Source organism: Trachymyrmex septentrionalis, unplaced genomic scaffold, assembly GCF_001594115.1.
Source record: "Trachymyrmex septentrionalis isolate Tsep2-gDNA-1 unplaced genomic scaffold, Tsep1.0 scaffold231, whole genome shotgun sequence".
NCBI classification, from domain to species: domain Eukaryota; kingdom Metazoa; phylum Arthropoda; class Insecta; order Hymenoptera; family Formicidae; genus Trachymyrmex; species Trachymyrmex septentrionalis.
In genome coordinates, this window is record NW_017305388.1 from 171,247 (window position 1) to 192,446 (window position 21,200).

General features: G+C 35.9%; 1 protein-coding gene across 2 annotated transcripts in view; it reads left to right on the forward strand.

Moving 5' to 3' along the window:
* LOC108748561 overlaps window positions 1–21,200 on the forward strand; it is a 78,866-nt gene that overhangs the window by 47,369 nt on the left and 10,297 nt on the right. For both annotated transcript variants that reach the window (XM_018486783.1, XM_018486784.1), the window contains exons 6-10: window positions 14,023–14,274; window positions 19,053–19,355; window positions 19,514–19,953; window positions 20,079–20,458; window positions 20,553–21,159. In XM_018486783.1, coding sequence (XP_018342285.1) covers window positions 14,023–14,274; window positions 19,053–19,355; window positions 19,514–19,953; window positions 20,079–20,458; window positions 20,553–21,159 — 1,982 coding nt within the window. The remainder of the gene's footprint in view (window positions 1–14,022; window positions 14,275–19,052; window positions 19,356–19,513; window positions 19,954–20,078; window positions 20,459–20,552; window positions 21,160–21,200) is intronic.

Here is a 21,200-nt window from a genome sequence, read left to right on the forward strand (position 1 = left end):
TTAAATTATAAATTTTATATAACGTTATCTTAAAGCTTATTAAATTCCCTTCAAAATATTATTATTTTTTAACCTATTATTTTTTTAAATTCTGCCTATAGATTTCTATAATAGCATTTACCATAAATTCAGTATCTTATAATAGGGACCTTTCCTGTATATTTTTTGTGTATAATTCCCGTTTCGATGACCGCCTCATATGCGTTTTCATATATCAATTTTTATTTCTGAATTAAATATTAAACTTATATGAATTTAAATATAAGAAACAAATAAATTGTGTCTTATGTTGCCGGACATTAGTAAACGTATTTTCTGCCTCACACATCGGGCACAATTAATTTTAAATTTGTTACAAGTGCATTTTATTTATGAAATAAAAAACATTTAAAAAATGTTTAGAGAACATTGTATATAGATTAAAATTAAGATATGATCAAATTAAATGATCATATACATATATTCATATTTCTTATTACTTAAGTCATTTAAGAAATCTATTTTGAAATATTTCATTATTTTAAATATTTGTGCAAACAAATAAATATAAAATGTTAAATTTTATGAACAAAGATTGATATTAACTTGATAATGAGTAAGGCCAATATTATATGCGATTTTGTTCAATTACGTAGTCGCGAATAGGCACTTTTCAAAACTACCCAAATAGCCAAATTTGTCAAGAGCACATATTGCAAGTGTGTGTTTGCATATTATATTAGCCGAGTCTGTTGTATCAACTAATATTGGCAGAAATGTAACAGAAAAAGAGCAGACCTTGCGTCATAATATGTTGGAAAAAATGCAGTTAAAATTTGGCAGAAGTTGCCGACATAAAAAAAACAAAATTTGAACATTGCATGTTAGCACAGTATATTAGCAAAAAGTAAACTGAAGATAATATAACATCAAGACGTGTTAGAAAATATAGTCAGAGATCGCGTTTATCTGCAAACACGTTGTTATGTTACAACAGAAATGCAGCAGAATTGTGGCAAATTCGTGCATGCGCTGTCATCTCAAATAATAATCCATACAGCAAGCACAATGCGTGACACGCGTTAATAACGTGCGTTATTAATTATATGATTATTCTTTTTTTGCCAAAAAGATGTTTGTGTAAAAATATTTTTTTGGTTAACCATAAATAGATATGCGACTCATGATAGTGATGAGTATTAAGTTGCTGGCAATCTTGCGACAGCGCAGTGCAATCACGCGTTTATTCCGCGGAATTCGATCGGCTTCACATTATTGTACACGTGTTTCGATGACACACGCACTTGCAGAGGAACACTTCAATTCTTATGAAGACGTCGAAAAATGGGTCTCTGAATGGATAGTCTCCAAAGATAAGTCATTCTTTCACCGCGGAATTTGCGGAATTCTTACTGCCCGAAAGATGGGAAAAAGTCATCGCTAACGATGAACAATATTTTAATTGAGGTACTTTTTCATTTTATTTTTTAAATAAAACCATACTTTTTGCAAAAAACGGACAGAACTTTCTGATTGATCTAATATATCATATTTTTGTAGTTATTCAAACTGCACGCCGAAATTTTTCCAAACTTTATCAAACGCAATAAAACTACTGCAATAAAATCACAAGTTAAATTACATATATTGACAAGCAAATTCTCAATTTTTGATCCAATATCATATTATCAGAGTGTTAATGTGACGAAAACCTTAAATAAATTTATTGCGAAAAATATTACCTTGGCCGGGACTTGAACTCGGATCTTTTGTATTCCGTAGCATCCTAAGCCATTAGACCACCGAGATCTTAGTAATATGTATATAGTATATAGATCTTAGTAATATTTTTTCGGAATAAATTTATTTAAGATTTTCAGCATATTAACATCCTTATAATATGATATCGGATCAAAGTTTGAGAATTCACTTGTCAATTGAATTTAACTTGTAATATTATTGCAGTAGCTTAATTGCGTTTGATAAAGCCCGGAAAAATTTCGGCGCGCAGTTAGAATAACTACAAAAATATGATATATACGCATGTACATATACAAGATATAGATAATTTACTATGGATTATTTTTTACATGTGAGTGGTTTCACTACTAAACAAGCCGTCAATCTTTCTTTTAAGGAAGCAATACAGGACAATTTAACTATAAAATTTACATAGTTTGACCAGGAGGAAGGTCTACATCCATTGTATAATACACGTATTATAAAGGCGATTTATTAGTGTGTACATTTTTATTTTATATAATTATATAAATTTTTTTGATAAATTTTATAAACTGACAATAAATAAATAAATAAAGGTATAAATAAATAAAGAAATAAATGAATAAATAAATAAATAAAATAATTAATTAATTAAAGAAGTATACGTAAATTATATAAATTATCTCGTTTTACATATAAATAACAAAAATAAAATTATATATATATATTTAGTGTTACTTGCTGTAATCACAATTTTGGCAAATCGACTCGAACGAAGTTTCAAGCAATAGCTAGAGAAGCTTTGCATTCAGCAACACAACGTTATCGAACAAGTATTTGCACACGTAATCGAGAGCGTCACAGACCATAGAAGCCAGAAATTATTGGAATGAACAAAATGAGCAACAAAACGAGCAATATGAACAAGCCGAAGAACAAACAGAAGAAGAAGGCCCAATATAAATTGAAATAAAATAATTTATTAATTAATTTAATAATTTAACGAATTTCCATTTAACGAATTGTATGCAATACATTTTTAATAAAATGTTAATAAATGTTAAATAATGTTAATAAATCTTAATAAATGTTTATTTTTAATAAAATATTATGAATGCTTAAAAATAAATCAAAATAAATACTGCGCTTTTTAAGGCATTGAACGGTTATTCTGATGTTGTTTCTATTTTTAAATTATTGTAATTTATTCTATTCCTCATAAAAAAGATAGGATTTTAAAATTTTGTGATTTTATGAATTACACTATCATAATACATAAAGTCAGAAAATTTTAAGATCCTATCTTTTTTATGAGCAACAGAATATTAATTTAAAAATAGGAGCGATCAGAATAATTACTGAATGCCTCAAAAAGCGTAGTGTTTATTCTGATTTATTTTTGCACATTTATACCATCGCGTCGTAACAGTACATCGTGTACGATTTCTTCTCTAATTCTGCTGCTATCTAATTGATAGTTTATGATTTATTTTTGCCATATTTATAATATCACGTCATAAAAGCACATTGTACGCGATTTCTGCTGTATTTCTGCTGCTAGTGTCTAATATGATAGGTCATGATTTGTTTTTGCCATTTTTCTGATATCATGTCATATAGTACGTAAAAGCACATTGCGCACGATTTCTGCTGTATTTCTGCTACTAGTATCTGATATAACAGGTTTTGTTTTTGTCATGTTTCACATTATGATGGCAAGATATGCTCCATTCTTGCTGCATTTTTATTGTTATATTATGTTTAACAAGTCATGATGACAAAAATTAAGCTTAAAGAAGATACAGTGGACAGGAATCTGCTCTACAATTATGATTGAATGCCGACATATTTCTGGTATACTACTAGCATTTTGCTATCTGGGTATTCGTCAATAGTCGTAGTTAACATATTATTTAATTATTATTTACGCACGTAATCGCCAATAGTTATTATTCAAATAACTATAAAAATTAAATAGTAACTGTAGAAATCTGAATAATAAACAATAGTTCTCAATAGTTTCTTTCCATATGGATTATTATACACGTATATTACATTACCGTATAAAAACGGTTTAACTTATATACTATATATGTATGTACATGCCATATACATATACCAGTTTTATATTATATTTCCGTTTAATAAGCGTTTAATACTACAATCTTACTTTTATTGGGTTCTGCATTTAGAAATATTAAGATATTGAGATATTAAATATTAAGATATTAAAAAATAAAGATATTGAAAAATCAGTAGTATACGAGATTTTATGCTTTATTCTGACACATATTGACATGAAATATTAAATATGTCGTAAAGTATTTTTTATTAATTTATTAATTAATAATTATATTATAATAAAACTTAATAATAAAAACTTAAGGAAATTTGTCAATGAGAGTTTGCACCAGGTGTTCAATGTGAAGCTGTAATGGATAAGCAAATTGAAACTCTACATATTTAGATCGTTTTCTTATTATATTGTACAAAATATCATTAATCTGTTTCTTAATGACTTTCTTAGTAATTTGAATATCCGACGAGATACGACAGACGAAGATTACAGTTTCTTGACGAAAATTACAACTTAACGATGTATTTTACACTTTTGACAACAAATATCAAATGAATTCAATGTTTCTGGAGGATTATATTTTTTGCACTTTGAAGAGGACACAATATTGATGTCGAAACGTCTGTAATTATGTTATATTTTTATGAATACGTGAATTAATATTAACACATTGAACACTTAATGCAGGCTCTCATTGATAAATTTCCTTAAGTTTTTATTGTTAAATTTTGAAGCCTTTTTATTGTACGTTATTATATTATATCATAATACTTTTATGAACAAAATAATAAGTGCTTTATGAGCAAAATAATATTAATTATACATTGATATGGACCATCCTTTGATGGCCTTGATCTCGACATATATTGTCAAGGTCATCACCCTGAGTGACCTTCAACAGGTTTTAGCCGTCGTTTGTTATTCATTAAAAAGTTTGAAGAAATAGTGTCTTATATCTGTTATATATAATGAATGCTTTCCATTTATATGAATTTGTGTCAACTGAAATTATTGTACAATAGTAACCTGAAATACAATAAATGAAAAGCGTTTTACATTTGCAAGAGTTGATGCGCATAATTCTTTGTATCACGCATAATAAAAGAAAAAAAATTATTTAATTTGAGAGTTAATTTCGTACATAATAAAAACGATAATTTGCTTATAAAAACTTAGAAAAGTATGTAATTTGTAATTATATTTATACTGTAGTGTGCGTGCGTGCGTGCATGCATGCGTGCGTGCGTGTGTGTGTGGGTCAGAATGGGACTTACTGGTATTCTGCGGACGAGGATGTATCCAACGGCCCGATTCTTTTGGTGCTCCAAGCACTCTACGGGGGAGGGTTAACACTCGGATGTGGAGCTATATGTTATATAGGAGCTCACGCGGATTGGCTTTAAATGAAATTGAAATTGATCCAATAAGTTAATACTGCCGTTTATTAAAAAAGAAAGAAATAGTAATTATATTTTATATGTGAAATATGAGAAGAGTGCAAATATAGTTTCTACTCGCGAAGACGACTGTTGCGGACTCTATTCCGAGATTATTATATTTTTCTGCTGACTGACTGACTACTTTTTGTAGTTCTTTTATATTCTGACAAAGAGTGTGGGTGTGTTTTCCCAGAACCAATCAACACTCTTCAAAATTTGATAGAGCCTATACTCGCACTTGTTTTCTTAAGATATAACAGCAAGGTTCCGCGTAAGCCCTACTCTCGACACTACAAATCTAGGTTTTATGTTAAGAATAAAAATTCAATTTTCTTAATTAACTTATGCGAGGCGAAGTAAGAATATATTCTAAATTTAAATTGGTTTTATGGGGAAAAAGAAAAAAAGAAAAGAGAAGAAAAAAGAAAAAAAAATAAAGATATTCATCCTCGCATTCGGGAAGGTCTTAATATATAATACTACTTAAGTAGGCATATATGCTATTGTTTAATTATTATTTTTTTGGGAGTACGAGTATAAATAAGTTTCCGCCGTTTGACAAACAATGGCGCTACCAGTATGTTATAGTTAAAACTGTCAGCTGTAAAACGTCATATCATAAGGTTGGACATCTGGCAAGAACATAACCTTGAAATATTAGCGTCTTATATCTTTTGCATCAGCATCTTATATCTTTTTTCGTGCGAAAATGTCGAGTTTTGAGCCGAATAAGCATCATTTGCGGGAGCTTTTAATTTACTTCTTTAATTTGAAGAAATCTGCAGCTGAGGCGCATCGATTGCTTGTAGAAGCATATGGTGAGGCTGCCTTAAGTGAGAGAAGTTGCCGTGAGTGGTTTCAAAAGTTTAAGAATGGTGAATTTGACGTCGAAGACAAAGAACGTAGCGGAAGGCCGAAAGTGTACGAAGACGCGGAATTGGAAGCATTATTGGATGAAGATTCGTGCCAAACGCAAGAAGCATTTGCACTTACATTAGGAGTGACTCAACCAGCAATTTCACATCGCTTAAAATCGTTGGGAATGATTCAAAAGCAAGGAAATTGGGTTCCATATGAACCCAACTGAAGCCGAGAAACGTTGAACGCCGATTTTTCACATGTGAAATGCTGCTTGCTAGGCATAAACGAAAGGGTTTTTTGCACCGTGTAGTCACTGGTGATGAAAAATAGATCCATTACGATAACCCAAAAAAGAAGAAATCATGGGGACCACGTGGCCATGCTTCAACATCAACAGCCAAGCCGAACATTCATGGGAAAAAGCTCATGTTGTGTATTTGGTGGGATCAGCTAGGTGTCGTTTATTATGAGTTGCTCAAACCGAACGAAACCATTACTGGGGCTCTTTACCGAACACAATTGATGAGATTGAGCCGAGCACTCAAGGAAAAACGCATCCACTACTACTCCAGACGCGACAAAGTTATTCTTCTGCATGATAATGCTCGTCCACATGTTGCGGCGCCGGTCAAACCTACTTGGAGACACTCAATTGAGAAGTTTTACCCCACCCGCCGTATTCACCAGACATTGCTCCTTCTGATTACTACCTGTTTCGATCGATGGCGCATGGCCTGTCTGAGCAACACTTCACATCATATGAAAATACAAAAAATTGGGTCGATTCGTGGATAGCTTCAAAAGATGAAGCGTTTTTCCGACGCGGTATCCATATGCTGCCAGAAAGATGGGAAAAAGTAGTGGCTAGCGATGGACAATACTTCGAATAAAACATTAGGTACCGTGCTTTCACAATAAATGCCCAATTTTTTATAAAAAACGACGGAAACTTATTTATACTCCTAATAGAAAAAGGGCCTTTAAAAGAAAAGGAAAGATTATAGATTAGATATTCTTTATCTGACGCATAAAGATATACAAACGTGAACTATCTGTTAATTATTATAGAATGTTTAAATAAAGAAACTAAATATACCCTGCTATAAAAGGGAAAAGAATTTTACAAAAGGTATGGTAAAGTTTTTGAAATAAAGATAAAATAGGGATAAAATATCAAAATCAAGACGAAATACTAAACTAGAGATAAGATAAAGATAAGGTATAAATCATATATTTATAATAAGGAAAGAGAGAATTTTATTGGGATGTAACAAAGGAGCGGTGATCCCCAAAGGAGATCATCCCATTATGGAGGGAGGGGCCTAACCCGGAATTGGCCTAACCCGGGGCTAGTGTGACTCAATGACCTTGTCTCCCTTCCCTTCCTCTTCCCCCGAAGAAGAAGTTCAAGGACACCGCATATCCGTTGCCAACTAACAGATCTTGATGGGGAGGAGCCAGAAATCATCTGCGGTATATTTTCAGTCACTTCCCAGTTCGTGGCGCCCTTGGGGGGGGTTTGCCAATTTTACCTGATATGCAGGAAGGGGCTCATTAGTCCCCCTCCTCGCATCAGTAGATAAACTAAGTTCTCCATCGGAGCCATCATCTTAGATGGGCGCGGCATCCCATCTCCGTTGAGGGGCGGAGCATGCCGTGCTAATCGCTTTGTTGAAGCACCCATGCCCGGAGAGCATCTACTCCAGAAGAATAACTCCCCGCGGATTCGGCCCACTTACGACCTGAGGTGAAGCTGAATGGCCTCAACGTTTCTACATCCGGGGGAAGACAGGTCTAGGAAAATTCTCTCCAATTCTCGTGATGTTCTCTCCTGTTCGCGTCCCCCCAATGTATCCACCGCCCTCGCTGTGGATTTAATCCCCCATTCTCGCATTTATTGAACGTGCCGATAGACCTTAGCACATTCGTTGCGACGAGATGTATGGGGAGGTATCCCAGCGAGAGCAGTGACCACCGCGTGAGACATGATCCGCGGTAGATCCGTTACTACTACACGGACGTTATTAGGCGTCTGATGCGCCTATTTATCTCTCTCTCCCGAACCCACACCGATAACTCATATAGAATCACCGATTGCATATTCATATAAAGACGCCGTATATGCGTCTTTGGAGATTCGGGAGAAAGCGGCTCAAGGCAGCCGGAGATCCTCCCATAAAAGAAGAGAACCTTAGTTTTCTGTGAAGCCACTTTCAGTCCCGCCTCTTGAATCCTTGTACCATTGCATCACCGAAATTGCCACTTATGCCTTAGTGGCGGTCTCCTCCCACTAAGATGTGTTTCCCCGCCGACCATGACCAACATATCGTCTGCGTAACAGACTAGGTCGCATCCAGCGGCGGAGAACGATGCGGAGAATTCCATCATGCGAGGTTCCACAGGAGGAGCTCGAGTACCGACCTCTACGGAATCCCGCAAGACAAATTGCGACTCTTCGTCAATCCAAGGCGATCCGTGTAACAGATCACCCTGTCCCGAAATTAATCCCTCAGGTCCTTTTACAGGCCGAAAAATTTAGCTGCCCGCCCGATTACTTCCCAGGGGATGGAGTTGAATGCGTTTACTATATCTAATGAAACCGCAAGAGCAACTTTATCCTCTTCCACAATCTATTTCGAAAGGAGGCGAATTCTTGAGATTGCGTCTACTATGAAACGCTCCTCTCGGAACGCAAACTGGTCCTCGTGAAGATTGGGACCACTCCGAGACAGGTGCTGGACGAACCGGGAAGTAATGATTCACTCAAACAGCTTTTCCAACTCGTCCAGTAGATAGATTAGCCTGTAGGCTGACGGAGAGTCTGCTCCCCTTCTGCAAAAAGACCAAATTGGCCCTCTTCTATCGAGAGGAGAACCGACCCAACCTTACGCAGTCCGTAAACGCGGACTGAATACGAGAATCGAGCTCCCTTGCATGACAAGGAATTACACTCGTCCGGAGATATCATCAGGCCCAGGAAACCTTAGATGCGCACTCAAACCTGTTAGCCGCCACCTTGATCTCCTCGGCGGTAACCCTGCTTCTTCAAAACCCACAATGTGATATGGATATCTTTGCATTTCGCGGTGGTGTACTTCCTGAGTAGGGGATGGCGATCGGAAACCAAACGAGATCGAGTCAATTATGATCCGAGGTAGTCTCCGTATCGCTAACCCACCAATCTCTTCATACCTGCAGCCGCCGGTGTTGCCCAGAGATATACAATGGACTCTCTCTGGGGGCGGATGCAGGTACTCCTCGACTCTGTGTTAGCTAACACCAGGCCGAGCTCGAGAACCCACTCTTCCAAGCACCTGCCGCGAGGGCCCATGTTCCTGGATTCTCAAATAGAAGACCAGGCATTATAATCCCCCGCAATGACGATCAGACGGGGGAAGAGTCCACGTATGAACTTTTCCACCACGCCTAAATGGGCCTCGATCAACCAGCTTGAGTAGGGAGGGAAGTACACTCCCATAACCATTATTATTCGTCTCCTTTCGCCGCTTTTTAGGATGGCACATTAGGGTGAGGGGGAAGGACGAGGTGACCTTCCACCATGTAACAGCGGCTGAACTAGTCGAGTCTACCACTTAACATGGATGATTCTCGAGGATTCTTCAGACTTAGCAATTATTCCGATAAGTAAACTATGCTTCGCCATATTCTGCAAAAACATGTGCCTGATGGGCATGGTTCAAGTTTACTTGTAGGACGCGACAGGACATTATAGTAAATGAAATCGCATCCTCTAAGCTATCCCTTCTCTCTTCGTGAATCGCGGGGTAGTCACCAACAGCCCGAGGGCGCCGTCTTATCCTCGCCGGTAGGAGATTTTACCTCTATTGCGAAGTAGTCACGAACGCCCATAACAGGCATCCATTTATTCCAGCCGATGGGAAGCTTGGCCTCTTTCTCCCTCGGTGCAGGGCATATACGGGCGTCTCTGGGCATCCGCTTATCCTTGTCAGTGGGAGATGGATTCCCGGGAGGAGCTAGGCAGTTTCAAGTAGAGGGTTCACCTCCATCTCGTCCATCGGCTGCGTATCCGACTGGTTTACGCAGCTAGGATTGAATTTGTGAGCTATATCCTCCTACTACCTTTCCAAGTTGTCTTATAGGCGTTGTCTCCAATTCGGTGGCCGGTTTGCCAGCAGACTTGCATGCTTGAAATTCCGGCTGTTTCGTCGGGCACTCCTTGACTGAGTGCCCAGCTTGTTCACAGCGGAAGCAGTGGCCTCGCTCCTGTTTGTTGGACACTTATACTGCGCGCGAACATGTCCCCGCTCTGGACATTTCTAACATTGCAGCCGGCATTGCTCCAGGAGTCGTGCGCATCAGGACCCAGCCCACTTTGATCTTTCTCCCTTTTAGCGACTTTACCGACTGTCATCACGGGGAGATTTTCATCGTCCTCAACTTAATATCAGTGACATTGTAGCTATTAGTCTCTACCAAGGCATCACAGACTTTGGCTTTGGTAGTCGAATCGTCGAGGCTTGTGATGCTTAGTTCGGTCTTTTTACAGGGTCGAGCTATTTTGATGCCGTCCTCGTTACCGAGAATTCAGCGCTCCTCTGCTGCCAAGGCATAAGCCTTGACAGCAACTCTCTCCGGGGACTTCATAAATGAGGACCCCCGATGAGGATTCTCTTCAATCTGAGGCCAGTGATGGCCAAGTCCCTAAGATTAATCTGAGACTTGGCCCTCATCGCCATCTCGGCATATTTACCCGTCGGGCAAGTAAATACCATTGATCATCTCCCTGTTTAAGGGCGTACGACTTTCCACGAGAAGCAAATTTCGCTCCATCTTTCCACCAGCCAAAGGGAGTTAGACTTTCCACGCGAAATGAGTTTCACCCTATCTCCCCCCCTACTAAGGGGCATTCGATTTTCCACGCGAAGCGAGTTTAACTGACTTTCATCTCACTTCTCCCTCTGCTTCAGGAGTACATGAAACTTACACGCGAAACTTTTATTTCACCTCCCTCCAAGAGGCGACTTTTCATGCGAAGCAAGTTTCTCCTCCTTGCCCCAAACAAAGAAGTATGAAATAATTTTTAATATTATATATAGCAGAAAAATAAGACGTTATTTTTTTCCAACTTTTTGTTAATTACTTCTTAATGAGTGACGTAAAACCTGTTGAAGGTCATTCAGGGTGATGACAACATATATCAAGGTCATTGGAGGGTGGTCCGTATTTTTGCATAATTATCGTGTCAATAAATTAATGTAAAAAGAAACACAAAATTGCTTATTTAAAAAAATATCTACTGTATTCACATATTTTTTTAAAGCAATTATATGTTTTTTACACCAATTGATTTGTCTCATTATTTTGTTTACAAAAGTATTAAGGTATGATCATCAAGAAATTAGTTTACAAGATATTTTTTATGTTAATATGTGTCGGAATAAAGTATAAATTATCTCGTAAACACTATTGATTTTTCGATACCTTTATTTTAATACTTTTGTATGTAGAATAGTTAGAGGAATCATATTATATAAACAGATTTACGTAATTCCATTCTAAAAAATAAAATTGACTTTGAAATTTTTTTAACGCCTCCACTTATAAAAAAAATTTTGCACTTTATGTGGGCCGCTCGAAGTCATACAACTTTTGTATATAATAGTTTTTCATCAACTTATTGTTTATATTATAACAAGTTTTGTTAGATGTGCAAATTATATGTCTCATCCTGTATATTGTCAGTACTGAAAATTGATAGTTCATGTTTTGTATATTAGAGATTTTCAGAACTAACGATATACGTCATAGAGACGTAAAATAACTGAAAAAATCAAAAACTTTAAATAAAAAGACTCAAAGCAGCGTTCTAGAACTCAGTTTTTCATTTATTCAAAAGATTTATATGTAATAAGATAACTATAAAAGTCAAAATGTAGTATAATGACTAATTGTAAGTGATCATAGATGTAAGAATAACTATAAATACTATTGTTTATAGTTATTTGGGCCATATTTTATTCTGTACTCTTTTAAAAGTTAAGTGAGTGTTCCATATTATCATTAAGACAAATAATACCTTATTAAAATAATTGACACTACTTCTGTAGTATGTTTGTTGTAATTGTATACGTATTCTAAAATATACAATATATTAGTGAAACATTGTTCATCGAACTGTCTCCAACTATTCTCGAATTGATATATTGGGACATTGCCTCAGTAATTAAAATTTAGAATACATACAATTACAACCAATATGGATAATAAAACAGTGTCAATTATACTAATAAAGTATTATCTGCATTACATTTATGTTAACAACAGTACAGGCCATTGCTTATTTAGATTTTAAAATCGTAATAAAATATAAAATATCTGTCGTTCAAATAATTATAAGCGATGAGTGTGCATAGATTATTGTCAGTAAAAAATATCAATTTATTTACACACCGCAACAAGGCAAGAATGTTTCTTTGATTTAGTATTATAAAGACAAAAAAATATTAAGTATGTCGAAATGACGTAGATATTAAACATTTTAACAATGAATGTAAAAAAAATTAATTTTATATCTTTTTCTGTATACCGGCTAAAATTATATGATCTTTCAATATTTTTAGCATAAATTTGTCAAAGCGAATCGAATGCGTTTAAATTTATACAGCAAACACTTGGTGGCAGGTGTACCTTGTATATAAAGTAAAGGGTGTCCCAAAATTAACGCAAGATTTGAATTTGCCGCTATTTGTGTAGTAAAGTGTTGGCAACCCAAAAAAAAAACAATTTAACAGCTGACAGTTTAGGGTTAGTGAAAATGGAGCGTGAAAATGGATTATTGAACATCAACAAATGGATGCTGATTTTTCGAGCAAAATCATCCTAAGCGATGAAGCACATTTTCACCTTGATGGCTTTGTTAATCGCCAGAATTGGCCCCCTAGATCGTGTGATTTAACACCATTAGATTTCTTTTTATGGGGTTATTTGAAATCACAGGTCTATGTCAACAAGCCCACAACCACCCGTGCATTAAAGGAGGAGATTCAACGCTGCATCAATGAAATTCAGCCACATTTATGCAAAATGGTCATGGAAAATTTCGACAAACGAGTGCGTATGTGCATGCAAAGCCGTGGAGGCCATTTGCCCGATGTGTTATTCCACAAATAACCCTATCCTATGTACTTTATGATTCAATAAAAAAATAACAATCAAAAGACTAAAAACTGTGTTTTCTATTTAATTCAAATCTTGCGTTAATTTTGGGACACCCTTTATAATGAGATTTGACATTGTACATTATTTTAAGTTTTTATTAATTTTCCCAAAATCGCATTATTGTATTTTCTTTGCTTTTCATGGTACAGCCGTAGTTTTTACCGTCATGATCTAATTTTAGTAGTTAAATTTAGTGTTTCACATTATGACAAATACTCATGGTGCTCAAAATGTAGATGAACGACAACAGAAAGTCATCGTAAGAGCCACAAACAAATGGACATACACAAGAAGATCGCCTACAAAAAATCATGGTGTACAATGTCAGATCTCATTATACTTTACATACAAGGTACACCTACCACCAAGTGTTTGCTGTATAAATTTGAACGCATTCGATTCACTTTGACAAAAGTTATAAAAAAATCAAAAGGTGATAATTTTGGCTAGTACTGTATTTAACATGAATTATATATACTTTTCATGAATTCTACATGAATTATATATACTTTTCATGAATTCTACATCATTTTGATTAAAACCGTTTTTTATACTTTTCTTCGAAGTAAAAAACCTGTTTTTTTTTCACTTCTAGTATATCGGAATCGGATCTAACTATGTTCAGAGATTTCCGATCAAAATGTGAAGTTTGCTTTAAATGTATTTCAAATTAATCGTAATTCATACGCTTACACACTATTTAACTATGAATTTGTATATACGTTCAATATTCTGTTAACACAGTTAACTCTCCGGAATCTCTGGGTAACCACTTGACGACATTGCTCTCGGAAGCAGAGCATAGAGTTCAAGAGCTCGGTGGCAGTACTTTTGGTAACGGAACAAATCTGGAAACACCTTGCCATAGAGCCAGTTTTCCCACGCAACACAACAACCTCACGGGATGCAGTAGTAGCACAGAGAATAAACAACTTGCCTTGTGGGAAAGGAGATCTAGGGCCCTCAAAAAAATGTTGCTAGGTTTTGACCAAGCGCGTGAGTATAATAGATTTAATGTAAAATATTTAATATAAAAGACAAAAGAATAAAAATTAAAATTCTTTCCAATTCAAGAAACAATAAATTCAATATAATAGGAATCTGCGCCGTAATTTATGCGCTGACTGTTGTGTGCAATAATATATAAATATTTAAAAAAATATAAAATTAAATAATAAAATTGATAATATAATACATCGTCAACTAATGATAAAACAAAGAGATGTATGTTTCGTTAACTTTTTATTTTTATTTAATAACGAAACGTAAATAAATAAGAATTTAATAACGAAAAAATCGCAGAATAAAATCAATTATCGCAAATGATCGCATATTCAGAATATTCACAGTTCGGGTGAGTCTTGATCTCGAATTCAACATAATTTCCGTACGATTGAACCGTCAAATGTATTAAAATATCTTGGTAAAGTTCTACTTGATAAAAAAGATAAATTAAAAAACAAAAAAACGTACCACAAAAAATCTACATGAATAAAATAAAATACCGGAAATCTAATAAAAATAATAAAATTATGTAATAAAAACTTACCAGAATTCATGTGTAAGAAATTTAAATTAGCGTGTCCAAAAAGGAATAAAAAACTTTTGCAATATATACAGCAAGAAGGAACGCAGATGTGTAAGACAGACATTACGTGTCGATTATTATGTACGTTCAGTAGTGCGGATCAACACAGACTGAGAGAAAAGACGGACTGTTAGTAACAGAAAGTCAAACTTTATTTATGATGGGAATATAAGCCTTGTGGAGGCAATCGGTCAGTTTGTCAGTAACTTGTAATTATTTTCGTAATTTCGATTCTAATTTTTGGCTTATGTAATTTTACCTCTGTTAATTATAATATATATTTTTTGTTAATTTTAAAGAAATGTGTTGACTCTTACTTTGCTCGTTACTTATTATTATTTGTTGAGTTTTAATTTCACGTAATTGCTGCACCAAGGCTGCTTCCGTAATCATATCATCGATGTAGAAGTCGCGGGCGATGACAACTGCTGCATAGGGATGTGTCTTCTCATGATCGACCGATAATTGCTGTAGTGATCTTATGGCTAAGAATGCTGCTGAAGCGACTCCATATGTGACAATATTTAAATTATATATTGTGGGTGGTTCCTCTGGATTGGATCTCCACAATATGCACTGATGCATTCAATGTTCTGCTTTATTCTAATTTGTCTGTACATCTTGACGATGTTATTCGTCAAGACGTAGGAATGCAACCGAAAGCGTATGATGATTTCGAACAATTCCGACTGAATTATAGGTCCCACCAGTAGGTAATCATTGAGACTTCTCAGACTTTGTTGCGGAGACTGGAGGCGTCCAAAAATAACTTGAAATTTGGTCGAGGTTGAAAACTCTTTGGTCACTGCATGATGAGATAAATAGTTGATTTTCTGATCGTCGGTAACTGACAACATGGACAAGATTATATAACCAAGATATATGATAATATATATAATCAAAATTTATGTAGTCATCCATGAATTTGACATATCTGGTTTGCAGTTCGTGAGCCCTTAGGAATTTACGCTCCATGCTGCGTAACGTTTTAACGTATTCGCCTTGGACTCTCCTAGAGCGCTGGGATCTTCACGAAATAGCAATGAAACTTCGAATCGCCCGTCTTGAGTTTGGCGATGTTCTTTCTGAAAGATATCTTCGCATGTAAATTGTTCTTTAGAGAGTATTCTTGCATTAGACATGTTCTCGATGCCAAAATCTTTCGATTTGCGCGTGCAGGTCCTCGTTTTGCAAGTCCACATATAATAACGTTGGTATGCGACAACGCATTGGTTGGTGGTGCGATTTGTCCACACAAGAGCCAATCCAGCATTGTGGATTGCAGCACTGGCTGTTTAGCTCCTAACTGAATTCTGTCCGTTTCCAAGATGTCCCAAAAGGCCGTTGCTCCCAATAACAAATCTACGGCGTGTGGAAGATCGGATCCGCCAATTCGACGTGCTGTGGCAAATTTATGGAGCTTACATTGATGGATCTGGTAGAGATAGGACATGTGATTTGATTGACAACGAATAGGTCGATACCCGTCTCGTAAGTCATATTAGGAGAGATTATCGTGATTCGCACAGTGATTTACATTTCCGTCACATTTAGACATGAAATCGAATATTTCGTCGTATTTGTCTTAATCTTTGACACGTTGCTTTAGCGATAAAATTCGATTGCGAGCCATTGTCCAACAATGCACGCACTTTAACAAGAACATTACGTTTTGAATCTAGTCGCGCGACTCTTGAGCATCGTCCGTTGACGCTTCAATTCGTCTAACGTTTCCATCGTACCTGCGCTTACAATCTAACCTACCAGTGTATAGGAGATAGTCAATAATGTCGATTGTCTATAAGATCATTGTGTAACCTCGTGGCAGCTGCGTCGTATGACGTCTGCGCAGTGGCGTTTACCAATAATGGCGTCGTTTACCAACAATGGCGTCTTTGTCGAAGATGAAGGAAAAAATGGTGACTATCTCCTTTTCAGCGTACTCCTTAGCTCCCCTTGTCGAGCATCGACGGATGTGGGTAGAGAATGTCCCAATCGGATCCCTTCAACGAAGTGATTCGTACTTGCCGAAAGCTAGTGTGGTTTGGATTTGTAATATTTTTCCTTCTTAGCTGTAGTCGTTCTCGAAGCAGCGTACTGAGCTTCTTGAACGTTCGATACCCGATATTTAGAGCTCTGCTCACCTGGTCATTGCTATGCGACTCGAAGGACCAAAATGTTCATTGATGACTCAGAATTTATGGGTGAGTTAAGCAGAGTCGAAATGTAATTTTCTGTCCTTTATTTTAGATCATTCATTTGTCCGATGCGCGATCGTACCATCGTTCTCTCTTCGTGTCATTATACAACGACCACTCGCTCCTAGCGCCACACTGGGGCAAGATGATATGACTAAAAAAGCTGGTAAAACAGAAATAAACACGAAATCATCCACATATAATGAACAATGTTGTTTCGAAATTGTCTTTTTTAATCTGAAAAATTGTCTTGTTTTATCAAAGCACAGAAAAATGTACTTACCACTTTTTTTCATAAAAATGTATAATAGTTCATAAAATATCTTGTAATAATAATTGCGACGCTATGTATGTTTGACAAATTGGCAGACAGTTAAATACCAGAACTTCTTGAACATAAGAATCACATAAAAAGAAATACTACCACTAACTGTGTCGTAACGAATCGCCGATTATAATTTGAACATGAATTTAAGTGGGACAAAGTTGCAATTTTGGATGTAGAGAGAAATAAGAAGCATCTAATTTCGGAAATGGTACTTATCAAACGAAAAAAACATCAATTTGAATATAGACACGGAATTGCTTAACCAAGCGTACCATTGTTATTTGGGATTTATAATATTATTTATATTTTTGACGTTGTATTTTCCGGATCCAAATTATATTAAAGATTTTTACCATTAATTTACATTTAAATTTAAGACTCAGAGCCTCTGGTCCTATCAGTTTAGTAAAGAGACCTCGTCTCGTTACCTCAGAGAATTTATATTATATCATCTAGATATATTTCTTAAGGTATTTCTCTGAGAAATTGAGTTTTTATAGATTTTTTAAAAATTTGGATATTATGTTTACAATAATTTTATCTACTGTATATATGATTAAAATTTCAAAAACTCTAATGATGAAATGGAGATATTCACCTTCAAACTTTTAACACATAAGCTCCTATACCTTGCCAAAGTAACGTTTTAATACTTTGCGGGGAAAATTTTCTAAATGTTTTTTAAAAAAATAAATATGTATGTAATGTAGAAATATTGTAGGAACCTAATAAAAAAATGGAGACGCTTAGAACGGTGTCGTTTCTGAATTAGAGTAGTTTAAATTTGTAATTTGACGAAATTTTTCTTCTCTCTCTCTCTCTCTCTCTCTCTCTCTCTCTCTCTCTCTCTCTCTCTCTCGCCGAGCGGCGAGACAAGGACATGCTGTTTTCATATTTCAATTATCTTCAGTGCCGACTGTTTCGTGCACACAGATACGGCACATACATATATGCATGTGTGTATGCTCGCCTTAAAAGTTTCTCTTTTCAGAGAGCACGCGAGGAGAGGCATATTCATAGATTATACGCGATTAACTTTCTAGTGTGATTGTAGCCGAAAAAATATCTTAAGTGACCTCATCCTCGATGCTTGTCAGGTTAGTTATAGCGATTTTTGTTTTATCTCGATCAGTTTTAACGAATTAAGTATTTGCTTTAGACTATCTAGCTTGTGAATTTTTGTTCTTGGTGTTGATTTTGTGATAAGCCCTTTTTCCGCCCGATAGTTACGGGAGGAAGTTAATGAATTGTCACGTTTTACTACCATCATGATTAGAAAGTCTTTTTCACAACGCCAAAAAGGCTAGAAGTTAGCCGAAATGTATGTCTCGTCTCCGCTTTGTCATAAATTGACAATGTTTTATTAATTTTATTATTTGGCCTAACTTTTCTTTTATATTTATATATTATTGTATACAACAGTCAGCATAAGAATTGCAGCGCAGATTCCTATTGCCTTGAATTTATTTTGTCTTTGATATAAAAGACTTAATATTTTATATATAAATATTTAATATTTAATATAAAATGTTTAATATAAATTCTCGAATTATGTTAGCCCAGCAAAATTATGTAAACATATATTTAGCATTTTTTGAAAAGATAAATTTATAACACATACAAAAATTCTTTTACACTAAAGTATAAACAATTATTTCAGGCCCACCCGATATACTTTTTTTAATCGCGATCGATGTCACTGGGACGACGTCAGTAACAGTCAGGTTTCAAGAACCAGACTCGCACGATTCTCCGATCTGTACTAAATTTAAAGTTCAATGGAGCCTGCACGATGACTTTTCGGTTATTTGCGGCGAGAGGGAAGTCTTAAACATGAAGCAGAAGGAGTGTCGGATCGAGGATCTAACTCAAGGTCAAAAATATCATTTTCGTGCGGCCGCAGGAAATTTGAAGGGCTATAGCAGGTTCAGGAACTCAACGCCATCAAACGTTACACCTAGCAGTAAGTCACTACATATAGCGTGTCAATCTTGTTGTTATACCGTTGCAGTAGTACAGTTCTATGTATAATGATAATTATGTGCATTGATGTTTATTACTGTAACACGTTTAAATATTCTTGATTTTACAAATAATACAAATATTTGTAATAACTTGAAGGTTGGAGAGACATAGATGGTAGAATGCCCAGATTCGCGGGACGGCTGGAACAGCTCAACAGTCTGTTCACCGACATAAGGCGCCCTGAATATACACAAGAAACGCCAGCGGTGCAGAGGCGAAATTACAAGAAGAAAACAACGATAAAGCAACTCTTCACTGCAACGAGTAAATTTCAGAAAAATCTCAGACGAGGAGTGTTTCTAGCGTGTTTGCTCTACCACGAAGACAAGGTTCTTGTTACCAACGAGGACTTCTTACCCGTAATCGAGATCGATGAGACGTATCCCAGTTGTATTTACAATGATTTTCATTGGCTCATGAAAGTTGCCTGTACATGGGATGATGTTAAATTCCTTCGACAGGATATGGAAAAAAGTCACAGCAGCTCAACTAATCATTTTAGGTTAAAGTTGCTTCAAGCTGCTGCTCAAATGCAGGTAACGTTGTTTATTAAAAACATTTATTTAGCTTAACTATTCATGAGCTCGTATTGCTCAATATATAATACAATATAAAAATACGTATAGATAAACATTCTGTGATATTTTAATCCACTTTGCAGGCTGCATTGTGCATACAAGACCTTGGACAGTTATACCATAAGTCCATTAGAGACATTCAAGGCACCTTAGTGTTTTCGACAGTAAATTATATAAAGTCACCAAAATTAATTTCTGTATTAAACAGCAGATGGTTACCGCTCAGTAAAGTTATAAAAAAAGTCATAACGCACGAAGACAGTAACGTCGCTGACATCTTGATGGCCAGCATACAAGAGCAAATGACATATCATCAAGTCAGCAGTATTAAATTATCTAAGGGTTTATATCTCGGTTATCTAAAAATGCAAAGCAGCGTTGATCTCATACAAGTCGTTGTCCCAACGAAATCTCCGAACGTATTGCCACATTGTAAGATTCGCGACAATCCGCACGTATCCGCGTAAGTTTACGTTCACTGAAATTCATTAAAACACAAAATATCACATTTCTGAATTATTTACTATATTATCATACTTTTATTTTTATCTGTCAAGAGAGGAGTGGGATTATCTAAAGAAAGTAACACACATTTGCACGTCTGAGATTTCCGTAGAGGAATCTGAAGAAAAGGAGAATGTGACAAATGAGGCACAAGGTACGGACCAACAAAAGCTGTTTGTTGATCTGGTTGCCGCAACAGCGCGACGTCTATTCAATTACATGGAGATCAATCCAGAAGATTCGCTGGTGCATCGATTATATGACGCTGAGGTGATAGATCTAGCTCACGATGTCTCATTCCTTATCGCCGTGCCACCTGCTGAAACAGCCTGCTGCGTACCTGGTACGCGAGAAATCCTGCTACAGCGCAGTGATCTCTTGTCGTTGCCCATTCAGGTCTTCGAAATGGTCCACTTGAATACGTATCAGAAGGATGTGATCAATCGTTACTCGAGACTCAGTTGTATCTTGGAATTGGATACCGCACAGGCTCAGCATAATCACAGAGAGGCTTTCAGTTCCTTGGAGTTGAGCGTTGCGAAGGACAAACTAGCGAGACTACAAGATCTTCAGTCACAAATGAACACCGTATGGAAAGGTGCCAGATGGCTAATTGATGTTATAACTTTCGCGAGAGATCGCGGCTCCTCCCAACAAAACGTAATTATTATTACGTAATGTTTTATGTAACGTATTTTATT